Source organism: Marmota flaviventris, chromosome 11 (genome assembly GCF_047511675.1).
Source record: "Marmota flaviventris isolate mMarFla1 chromosome 11, mMarFla1.hap1, whole genome shotgun sequence".
In the NCBI taxonomy this organism is placed as follows: domain Eukaryota; kingdom Metazoa; phylum Chordata; class Mammalia; order Rodentia; family Sciuridae; genus Marmota; species Marmota flaviventris.
The window spans coordinates 8,327,370-8,339,606 of NC_092508.1; the positions used below are offsets into that span (position 1 = coordinate 8,327,370).

The window sequence follows — 12,237 nt, forward strand, 5'->3', positions numbered from 1 at the left end:
TCAGCTGTGGCACTAGGATGGCGACAGCGAGCAGCGTGCTATAGCAGGCATGTGACAGGGAAGTAGAAACCGCCCTTTTGGTATATAAAATCTTGAACAGAGAAAGAAAGGAGTGTTCACTGTTTGCTCTCCAGCTTGTGACACAATTTGTGCCTGTGTCCTGATGGGGCTGTTTACAAAGACACGAGTGCAGCTGTCCAAAAGATAGTACGAAGAGGGACAAAGTTGTTTCTCCAAAATTTTTATTTTAATTTAAATTACAGGGCCAGCCAGATATTCTGATAAGAAATTCACTTTTCCTCAGGAGGAAGGAAATGCTTTCATGGCATTAACAACTGTATACATCTCCACTTTTTCTTATTGGGTTAAAAATCACATTAAGTAACTGCTTAAGTAAAATTAAACCTTTGTAACACAAAAACAAACCACTTCCAGTATAATAATTTGGTAATATATTAAATGATTGAAACTTCAATGCAACTTTTCAACTTTGAACATTTTTACAATGTTTTGTTTAAAAACAAAAACCAGAAAGTCTGAACTACCTCCAGCATCCAATGCATTAGTAACATACAAAAATTTTGACACACTGCACCCCGTCCTCCACATGAAAGGCTCTAGAGTGACAATCACGGACCTGCCCAAGTGGAAGCTGTTCTGTGTTTGGACTTCTAAGAACTAGCTTGGCAAGGAGACGCTTCTTCCACTTGGTGTGGTGACTGCATTCACACTGGCTGCTGACACGCGCCACTTGACCACAAGAACCAGAATGCTCTTCTGCGGCTGGGCCTGCCTCCTCCATGGCAGGGGTTTTGTTTTGAGGAGGTCAGAACGCTTTCCCTACTTCCTTCTGGTAGAGAACATGAGTTATTTCACACAGATTCTTGTAAAAGCAGCCTCAGGAAAACCAATTACCACAGACTGCCATTTAAATTAAACAGAATAAAACTGATCTATTTTCTGGAGTGGTTTTTCAAATTGGTGTCCTTTGGAGGAGATCTTAAAATCTGCTGAAACATCAATTGGAAGGCTCATTTTACTGGCTGATAAATAATTCAATTAGTAAGAGGCTAGCAAAGAATAATCATATAATAAATTTCTTAATCAGCTACAGCCATGCTGAATTCAAACTGGCAAACTCTGATTCATAAGTTGTTAGTTGTGATCTTCGTATCACTAAAATGAACAGATACCATTCTAATAACTTTACACAGAGTCTAGGAGACATTGTTCTGCTGTGGTCACAGTAACAAAAAGTGGTGCAAAATCAGTTACTTTATAAATACTGATAATTTGCAGCATTAAGGAACAGGACATTAAAAAAAATAAATTTCCCCGTAGGACACCTATGGCTAGGAACTTTTCTTTTCCTAAGAGAAGCCAAAGTTTTAATTATTCAGTTTCACAACTATTGTACTGGATTACTTACTCTAAGAAAGAAAGGGTGCTCTACAGAGGCCCCCCACAAAGAATCAGCATTTATTTAGCATAATCTGTATCATTCATATATCTGGCAAACTTATGACTCATTTTAATGAATAAGGCCAATATTATGCAGGAAAGTGTAGCGGACTGAGTTCCAGGTTTGTGGTTCCGCAAATCATGGCACCCCATTAGGTAACTGAATACAAAGGATTGGTTTACTTTTTTCTTTTAATGCTGTGATCCTTAAATGTTAAATCAGCATTTTCATGTGATCTGAAGTATTTCAATTACATATGAGCATTCATTTTTTTTTTTTTGCAAAAAACTCAGTATTAAGTAATAGTTACATACTACTACAATAACATTCCTCTGCTGTACAAATTAAACCATTTAAAAGAAATGAGCATTCTAAGAATTATATACAAAAGAAACCTGTAAGCAGTGTTGAAATGAAATGCAAGGTGTTGTTGTTGTTGCTAGCTCTACTGTTTTAAAATATCTTCAAAAAGTAAAATTAACAAATACCCTTCAACATATCCAGGTTTACAAGTTTCAAGAAAATCAAATGTCAAAAAAGTTCTACAAAGCTGTGAAAAGCCTATATACATTTTCCTTATGACCTTATGAAGCTTCATACTTTTTAAGAAGTTGCTAAGTTTCAGTATCAATTTATTCGCACGTCAACTTAATCCGCCCCAAAAGCTCACATCTTGGATATAGTTCCCCTGATTTCCAACAAAGCTCTGCATGCACGCTCTTTCTTCAGCGAAGGCAGGTGTACAGTCTGATGCAAGGATGCCATGTGTGCACACGCCACACTGCGCTCAGATCTTTCCCAAAGAGGAATGGAAACACACGGGTGTGCCTGGGTGCTATCAGGGCCTCTCCCCTACACCACTCTCATCCATACGTTTGCCTCCACAAACTCAGCCACGCTCAGAACTCCTACAAGCAAACGCAGTCTTTGAATTCTGAAATGACACAAAGATCAAGAAAAAGCCCACGTGCGCTCTAGTGTGCAAGCAGCAGCAGCTACGTTCTCCAACCTGGACTGAAAAACAAAAAGGTAAAATGAAAAACCGTTCACTTAACAGCAGATTAGCAGTAATGTTCCTCATGAATCGATAAGAGTGCCTGATGCTGAATAGCTAACAGCAAATGCTGAATTTGGATTTAATATTTTAGATGTTTATTGGAAATTAGGCTTCTTGCTGAGCTGGTCTCTTCAAATCCCTGATCTGTTTAACTAAATAGGTCTTCTCATCGTTGAACTGCTCGTCCTCGGTCCTGTCATTTTGAAACTTGCTGAGGAACTCGATAAGTTTGGTCTGGTTCTTGAGAAGGATGTCCAGGATGGGCTGTGTCTTGTTAGGATTGGCCACAAACACCTGCAGAGAGAGAAGCCCATGTCAGTCAGAGAAAGAACACGGGTCTGGGTGTGCTCCTGGGGCAAGCAATGAAGCCAGGGGAATAGTTTTTGCTTTAGAGGAGCTTATTTTTCATAACATGGGGAAAAATAATAATTACATGTTATAGCACAAATAGCATTGCCAAACTCATTCTGCCTATCCTGAAACACAGTGGTTAGTACTAAATACAGACTGATATTAGAATAAAATGAGCAGATATCATTTCTGGGCCTAGGAGGTTAGATAGATTTTAAGTCAAAACCTTCATGAAAAGCATTAAGAAATGCTTTTACTCTGCAATGAATAATCTACTATGCCAAAGATAATAATACTCTTTTATAAATATACTTTCTTGTTCCCCAAAACAACTTTAGGTCTTTCTGTTTAAATTTGTACCACACAAATATGAAAATTGAATTATATTATTACCAAAATGAAGTTAACAATACCTTCAGTAATTTGTAAATGGAAAGAGATAAACAATTCTGGAGAAAAATATTATTTACTCTACCTTGAAAACATGAAAGGCCTCAAACTGGATGTTACGACTTTTGTCTCGTAGAAGGTTCATCATTAACTTGAGGTTCTCAGGTTTACTGATGTATTTTGTCATAATTGTGAAGTTGTGTCGATCTAACAGTAGTTCACCGAGAAGCTGAGAAGATGTTAAAACAATTATTCTTAAATTATTGAGTTTTAAACCAAACCCGAAGTTTTAAAAATAACTCATTCTGTAATCACCATTACTAAATAAAAAAATGTGAAGTCTTGCACAAGAAATATAAATTTGCTGGCAAAATATAGGAATAAATAAATACCAACGTGGCTGCAAAAAAGATAGTACCAATTAAACTTCATCTTTAAAGTACCACTGGGCCTGGCGCAGTGGCGCATGCCTATAATCCCAGCAGCTTGGGAGGCTAAGACAGGAGAATTGCGAGTTCAAAGCTAGCCTCAGCAGAAGCAGGGTGCTAAGCAACTCAGTGAGACCCTGTCTCTTAATACAAAATAAGGGCTGGGGATGTGGCTCAGTGGTAGAGTGCCCCTGAGTTCAATCCCTGGTACCCCCGACCCCTCAAAAAAGTACCACTGGTCTCAAAACTGTTGCATGTGTTCATGATGTCTTCAATCTGGCCTATGACTAAAATAAACTGTGAGAATGAATGAGTTGCTTCATTCATATCCATCAATAAAGGCTTACAAATGCCAGTCTCCTTACAGTACTGCAAAAACAGAAAATGAAAATCAGCAACAAAAATACCTACAAAACCCAAAACAGAAAAACCCATAAAACAAATGCCAGTCTCAAGCTTCCTTTTCATGTTAGTAATTTGGGGTGGTAGAAATATTTTAAAGGCTTTCTTCTTATTCAAGAAGTCCAAGAACCCAAAATTTGTTCAAAGGTTATTGATTTGCCAATACATCTCCCCTTCTCCAATGAAGAGGAACCAGGCCTGGAAGCTGGTGTCCAGGTCACACTGTCTGGCCTCTGACTCCTTTGAGCTGTGCAACTGTGTAACCACGGGAGAGAGCAGAATGTGCTGGCTCTTCTAGGATCACAGAGAAGGAACCTCTCCAAGCTAACATTCAGAGAGGGGAAGTGCCTCCACCAACTGCCAAAATTCCCCACAACCCCCTGAAGAAGTTGTTCTTATCAGTCAGTAGACTACCAGATGATCATGGAGGTGGGGACTAGGATAGGTTGAAGATCCCCAACCTCAGGCTGAGAGGATGGCTAGGAGGTTAGGCCCCCACCATGGCAACTGACAGAAAGCACTAGGTGTGCCTGGACTATTTTAGTACTGACACATTTCCAAGATGGGGCTGTTATTAATCCCTGACTACAGAGTTATGGCCTTAAGAAAAAAGAAGGATGCTGCTCATCAGGTGGAAAGGACTCCATTGGAAATCTGCATGGCAGACTATTCTTATCAAAGGACACAAAGTATTAGTGTCTTTCTACAGAAAAATAAGGTCTTTAAGGGAGATCTCCCTATGGCTGGAAGGGGCAGAAGGAACAGGGTCTTGATGAATATGAATTCAGATACCTCAGAGGGGGAGGAACTGCAGGTAGAGTCTAATTTAAAATGAACCTGGCAAAACATGTAAATAGTTACAAATTTCCCCCCTTAATCCTTTGTGATTCTATCTATACTTCCCACCAGGACCATTTACTGACAGAATGATGGTGGTAGTTATGCATTTATTAACTGCCCTAAGAATTTTCTAGAACAGGGGCCAGCAAACTTTTTCTGTAAAGGGCAAGACACTAATATTTTAACCTTTGCAGGCCATATCATATGGTCTCTGGGGCAAGTATTTTAAAACTCTGTTGTAGCCTGAAACAGCCTTAACAATATGTAAACAAATGAACACATGTGTTCCTATAAAACTTTGTTTACAAAACTAGGCAGTTGGCTATGGCTAGATTTGGCCCATGGACTGTAGCTTTTTATTTGTTTATTTTTATGTGGTGCTGAGGATTGAACCCAGTGCCTCACATGTACTAGGCGAACGCTCTACGGCTAAGCCACAACCCCAACCCCTGGACTGTAGTTTTGCCAACCTTTGTTCTAGAGTTTAAATCTTATTTATCTTCTTCTTATTATTATTGGTGGAGTTCTTTTTTTGTGTTTTTTTTTTTTTTTTTTTGGAACTGGGGGTCAAACCCAGGACTTTGCAAATGCAAGGCAGATGCTTTGCCACTGAGCTATATCTTAGCCCTAGAGTTTAAATCTTAAATTTAACAGTTTTTAGTTAGTTTCAACTAGAATTTCCCATATTCTGTGTTGATCAAAGTTGTGGCAAGCTTGCACCACTGTCCCCTCCCCTCACAGCCTTGTGGGCAGCTGCTCAGGGCACAGGGAATCTATAATCCTTCACCTAGTTGGCATGATTCTAAGTTTTAAAGATATGGTTCAAAACCTAAATACTGCATTGCTAGGAGACAAAGCCCTCTGAAAATTTGTCCATTCCCTTTTGGTGTCTCTAGCTGACGAGGGCGCAGGCAGGTATATCTCAGGGACCGCTGCCACGTTCTGTTACTTTCTGCAAAAATCCTGACCGTGGACTAATGTATGTCCCCATGAAGTCTACAACCCACACCAGACATGTCTCCCTTTCCCCAAATCCAAACTTCGAAAACAGAAAAGAGAAACAAGTGACACGAAGTCATGAGTCTGTCATACCTTCAGTGACTGTCTCTTGGTCACATAATTTTCTGAATGAAGTAGCTTCTCATATTCACTGAAAAACTACGAGACAAGAACACATATTAGGGTTATTTAAGAAAAAGACTGGCAGAAAACATAAAGCTCGAGGGCAAACTCTTGACACCACACAGGCCAGTGGTTGCCCAAGCTCTTGTGCTGCCACTGGTTTCACACCTTCCTCTGAAGCCTGCTTATCACCTGTGTGAAGAGGGCTCCTGCAAGGCTCCAGCCAGGCCCAGACACTGCTCAGTCAAGTCCTCTGGGCGACCCCAAATACCATGAGCACAAAACAATGCTCCCTCCGCCCCACAGTTTTCCCATGATTAAGTCAGTGGTCATTTCTTGGTATTAGTCCAGAAAACCCTTTTTAAAAAAAATGAGAACTCAATATACCTAAAGCACAACAAAGAGAAATTACATGTTTTATGTATCAAGCAAGGCCAGAAAATAATTAAGACGGTAAATGAGAAGAAACCCAGTACTGTGCTAAACAGAGAAGCGAGAGTCAGGCTCAAGCCTGAAAGAGGGGAGAGATTTCATTTTGAAACATATTCCTGGGGGATAAAAAAATAAGGGCATGTGGGCTGGGGATGTGGCTCAAGTGGTAGCACGCTCTTCTGGCATGCGTGCGGCCCGGGTTCGATCCTCAGTACCACATACAAACAAAGCTGTTGTGTCCGCCGAAAACTAAAAAAAAAATAAAAATTAAAAAAAAAAAAATAAGGGCATAGCTTGAGGGCGGACCTGGAGAAGACAGGATGCTACAAATCTAAGAGCTGACAAGAGGCCACAAGATCATCAAAGTGGCAGCACTAACAAGAAGTGTTACTAGAATGGCAAGGGCTGTGAGTCACTTCCCTAAAGCAGGGAAGTAGAAAATGGAGAGGACGAACAAAGGGGCCAAGGCTGTCCTTGAAACATTTAGTATTTTTAGAAGGTCAGGTAGCTTTAAGGCTATATATGCATTCTGCTTTTCTTTTTCTTTTTTCTTTTTTTACTCCGGATAGGTTTAAAATATTGCCAGTTTCAAGAGTCAGTATGACTCTGTTGGGTATTTGAGCTTTCCTGAGACTTTTCACTGGGTGTGGTGGCTGCTACATAATGCTTGCTTTGTCACTGGTCCATCTGTGCTTTGCCCAAGGAAGAGTTCTCATTAGCCATTCATCTGGGGTTTAGAGAGGGGGTTGGCAAATTAAGGCCCACAAGCTGAATCCAGCCCATTGCAGAATTTGCTGAAACTTAGCTACTATGCTCATTTGCTTATTACAAATAAATTCATTTTTGTACTAATGAATTATTTATGGTACTTTTTCTGGTATCACAGAAAGGAGAGTGGATAGAGGCCACAGGGCCCATGAAACCTCAAATATTTAACTCTCTGGCACTCCTGGCTTGGGGCTAGCTTTGAGGCAGTCCCCTAATTTATATGCAAGTAAGTTAAAACTGCTCTTTTCAAATAACTGTTGCAATGATTAAAAGAGCTAGGTCCACCTTTAATCAGTAACAAAAAATACATACACCTTAAGTTCTTGACAGAAAATTCAAGTTAAGATTTTCTGCTGCATGTATATGGATAAGCTTGGTTGTAAGAAATCACTTTCACGGGGAACAACTTGAGGAGTATGTTTGTAGTCCATGCTTTCCTCCAGATAGGTCCGATTTTCTCTGGGATCAGGACAGCCAGAGGACAGGTAACAAATCTAGGCACTTGCCCCCACCCACCTGTGGACCCCCTCAAATACTTGCTTTCAGGGAACTGCACTTTAGCTGAGTACTGTATATGCTGCAGCGTGGCCTGCAATGACTGTTACCCACTGTGTGACACTGCGATCTGACTCCCCTTTAAGAAGTTGAGTGGAAGAAGTCTGTTTCAGATTCCAGTGCTTGGAAAGGATACATTTCTTCTGAGCAACCAGCACATAGTTTACTTTATAAATATTATGATGCTTTGGTTATTAGAAAACTCAGAGCCAAAGGGTTTAGAATTTAAGAGCATGAATTTTTCTGTAACAAACTCACCTCTGGCCTATTTAGCTTACGTAAATCTCCTACCTTTTTTCTCCCTCAGATCTTACTACCCTGGACACATTTCTGTTAGTTTCCTCACATACATAAAATCATGTTAAATGATGCCATTCACTAATAACATGTAGAAAATGATTTTACTGCTCATAGTAAATTTCCTGGAAATTAGCTAGTCTGTATCTTTGGTAGGATTTAAATTAAGATATTCTGGCACGTTAAAAGATGTTTGAGACCCAGGTATGGAAGTACACACCTATAATCCCAACAACTCTGGAGACTGAGGCAGGAGGATCATAAATTCGAGGCCAGCCTCAGTAACTCAGCTAGAGTAAAAAATGCTGCAGATGCGGCTCAGTGGTAAAATGCCCCTAGGTTCAATCCCTGCTACCAAAAATAAAATAAAATTTGAGACCATGTGGCAATTATAAAGCTGCTAACATTTACTAAATGTTTACTGTGTTTTAGCATTATCTCAGGGGCTTTAGCATCCAAAAACTATGTGCTTCCAGTATGTACCCTTGTCTAATGCCCACACGCCCCAGTAGACAGGGACGTCTTTTGGGCCGAAGATCCTGAGGCAAATGAAGGCAACTGCCTAAGGTTCTATCAGCACACTCACAGGTCTGGCACTTGAAGGCAGACCTAGGGCAGTCTGATACGAAAGCCCATGTTTCCAACTGCTGGAAAAGGCCCTGATGAAAATCACAGTGCTGCCAATTTAAGTCAACCACATACCAAAAAAACCATACCCATGTCAAATACCCATGGGCAGAAATAAAAGTAAAGAATTGGCAGTATTTAAGCCATGTGTGAGGCTGTCTATGAAGGATTTAGTATGTACTTAGCATGGTGTTTTGAGCTACTGGGAGTCGTAGGGGAAAATGAGAAGACAAAGACTGAGGAAGCATAGAATTTGCTTCCAAGAATCTTATTATGTAGTTGACCAGCAAAAGGAACAATAAAGTGTTAATAATACCTATGAGTTCAAAGATTCACAAGACTAGTGGAATAATTAAGCCTAAGCCAAATCTTGTGGGATAGATATGAATTTTAAGTGAATTGTTGATATTCTGATTTCTCTAAGAGTAACTATTAGATCTTAGACAAACAACATGGAGTTAAACTACTATGATGTAAGAAAGTGCTGGGGGTATGGAGGGAAGTGCTCAGAGGAAGCAGAACTGGTATAGTGAAAGGGAACAAGCAGCACTGTGGTCCTGGGGTGGCTGTGTGGGTCACAGGGAATCAAGTCAACAAAGCACCCAGAGCATTTACAATTCTTGGGGGTGGGTGGGGTCACCATTACCAGGGACTCCTGACATTGACTCAGAGCTGGAAGGGACCTTACCGATGGGCTAGTCCAATGTCCTCATTTTACAAATAAGGGAGGACTTCTAAGTCCCCAAGCAGTAAGTGCCTTGGCCATGGCCACAAAGTAGTTAGCAGTGAAGCAGGAGCAGAGCAGGGTCCTGCCCCCTAGGCCAGCGCTGCTCTCATCCTACCAGCTGCTGCCTCCCTTTCTCTCTATGTATATACAGCAACTGATGGAAGAGGAAGGAAAAGTTAAAAGTCAGATAATAATTCTCCTTTTAACTTAACTGTACTTTCATTCAGCAGCAAAATGCTATTTTCCTTTTCTAAACTAAGAAAAGATGCAAAGGGCAGTGTGTCAACCAAAAGGATTAGGTTCTGATTCTGACCTAGTATAGTAACACTCTACACTGTTTCAGTAGAGAAATGAGCATAGCACCAATTAAATATACTATGCATGCAAAATCAATGTTCTGGGGCAAAATGCAATTTAAATCTTTCACTGCTGTTAACAGAAGTTTCAATTTTTTTAAAATAATATTTCACATACTTACTCTATCATAATGCTGTTCCAAAAATTCTGCACTGAGCAATTTATGTCTTGTAAGTAAATCCTAGAAAAAGAAAATATATATATTTTTACAATTGTTCTCCATTAAATTTCTTTCAGAAAAGAGAATCCTAAAACATTCCATGCCATTTTATCTGATAAAAACTTATTATGTATTACTGTTCATGAATTGTACTGAAAACAGTGATTCTATTCAACAGGGAATAAAATCATCAATAATATGAAATCGCAATTTTAATGATTATGCTATGACAGATCTATAATTCTTAGAAGGAAAAAACCCATAAAAGGCAATGAACAAATATACTAAATAACAAAGGGAGTAAAGAAGTGAAATACAAGTTAACAGTTGTAGAATGTCAAACAGTGCTGTGCTGCTTAGTGTTCCTAATGGAGAAAGAGGAAATTTCTTTTATTTTAGACATATCAGAAGGTTCTATTATCTTCTTCCTAAATTCAACCACAGTTTCAAATCTAATGCGGTCTTTTTTCAGAGGTAGAATGTTTTTTAAAAGCCCCATCATATTATAAACATTAGTTTCTAACTAAGCAGAATATCACAAAAAATGTGGAATTAATAATTAGTTTGAACTGTAGTTCTATTTGGTATTACTATGAAAAAAAGCTCATGCCTCACCCTAGAAAGGCAACACTCATAGATCATTCAGTCAGAAATAATCCTGAGCTAGGAAAAATTCTAGGTGCTAGGCTTTAGACAATAAAATAAGACCCTTTGTCTCAGGGACCTGTGAGCTGGCCATGACTAGCCTTGGTCTCCCCAGGTGGGAAAGAGAAGGGAACATGTGATAGTAGGAATGCCCAGGCAATGTTTGATGAACCAAGGAGTCAAGTTCCTTCAGTGCCACCTACTAGAGAAGTCAGTGCCAGCAACCCCCTTTCTCTGATTCAACTTTCCTTAACTTGTTTTCTTTCCTGTTTACAGCTGAAGGCTGCCCAGGGCTAGCATTTCCTAAAACTTGCTGATGTGGTACTTGGTCCTGAGAAATGCTCTAAGCAGTGTTCTATGGTCAAGCATGTGGGAAGAGCCACAGCTTGACTTTTCTTGTAGAGATGTCAGCTCTCAGGGATTCTGCAGGAAGCTCTTTTGTCACCTACTCCTGTTACCATCCTTCCCCAAAGGTCTTCCTTCATACAGGCCTTCCCTGTGCCTAGTTACCTACCACCCAGCCTCAGCTCTTAACTGGGCATCCCTTCTTCAGAAACCATTCCTGACTGGTCACCGCATGAAAGCACTGGTCACAACTGTAACTTTATATCTGCTTATGGGATTATTTGAAAACAGTCTCTCCTGTACACAAACATAGACAAAGGGTCATGTCTGTTTTTACTAACCTTTGAGTCACCAGTACTTATGTAGTGCTCCATACTAGGAAGAGCTTAATATTTAGTAAATCAATAAATGAACCAAGAAAACCAGGAAACATGTTTAGAAAAACATCACATTAAACAATCTTCAAAAGTGTGCTTTTCAGAAGGCTTTTAACCCCATCCCAAAGACTTAGTTGTTCAAACTTCTAGGCAAGGTCATCAGTACTGTTATTTCCTGATCTTAACAGGGTTGCCCAATTTTTTTTTCTGAGAATTACAGAGGCAAAATTAAGAAATCTGGAGTTTATTTTTAGTACTCTTCAGGAGGAATAGCCACTTTCCTGAAATCATCAGTAGAAATCTGCTGCTTAACATGGTTACATGTGGAGGACTGTGACCTGGCAGAGTGCTGCAAAGTGTCCCCTAATGGAAACAAAGATGAAAGTGGTAGGAGAGTCTCCACCATCTCAGTGCACTGGCCCATAGGGTCAGAGGCAAAGAGAAGGAATGTGAGGATATCAACAGAGAAAGCACCAAGTCCATGCCTGCTAAGGAGCACTCACCACCCTTCAGCCTGTCATTGTGCTTTGTTTATGGCTGGCCTCCTTGAGTAGGTGCCACAAGGGCAGCATTTGTGTGTATGGATTTCTGCCAAGCCCCAGCACTGAAGCTGGCACAGGGCAGGCAATCAGGGGCTTGGGGAAGGAACAAATGAATAGGTGAACTGAGGGTGAATTAAGGGATGTGTTAGGGTCTACAAGACTGTCACTTCTAAGGTTTTGTGGCTGAATCACTCCGGAGGCCAATATGAGGAAGTACAGCCCACAGAGCCATTGTTCACTATTCTGCCACAATCTGATACAATAGAATGTGAGGGGAGAGGGGACTTAAGAGATGCTGGCTCTTAACTGAGTTTAAGGCCTTAGGGATGGGTAGGGGAAAGCATCTACCAATG

The 12,237-nt window shown here is 40.2% G+C and overlaps 1 protein-coding gene across 1 annotated transcript in view; it reads right to left on the reverse strand.

Moving 5' to 3' along the window:
* Nucleotides 1–225: 225 nt before the first annotated feature.
* Cab39 (calcium binding protein 39) overlaps nt 226–12,237 on the reverse strand; it is a 77,430-nt gene continuing 65,418 nt past the window's right edge. Inside the window, exons 6-9 of the mRNA XM_027941711.2 lie at nt 9,937–9,996; nt 6,023–6,088; nt 3,346–3,489; nt 226–2,813 (exon numbers count right to left, since the gene is read on the reverse strand). Of these exons, the coding sequence (XP_027797512.1) occupies nt 2,625–2,813; nt 3,346–3,489; nt 6,023–6,088; nt 9,937–9,996 (459 nt within the window). The 3' untranslated portion in view covers nt 226–2,624. The remainder of the gene's footprint in view (nt 2,814–3,345; nt 3,490–6,022; nt 6,089–9,936; nt 9,997–12,237) is intronic.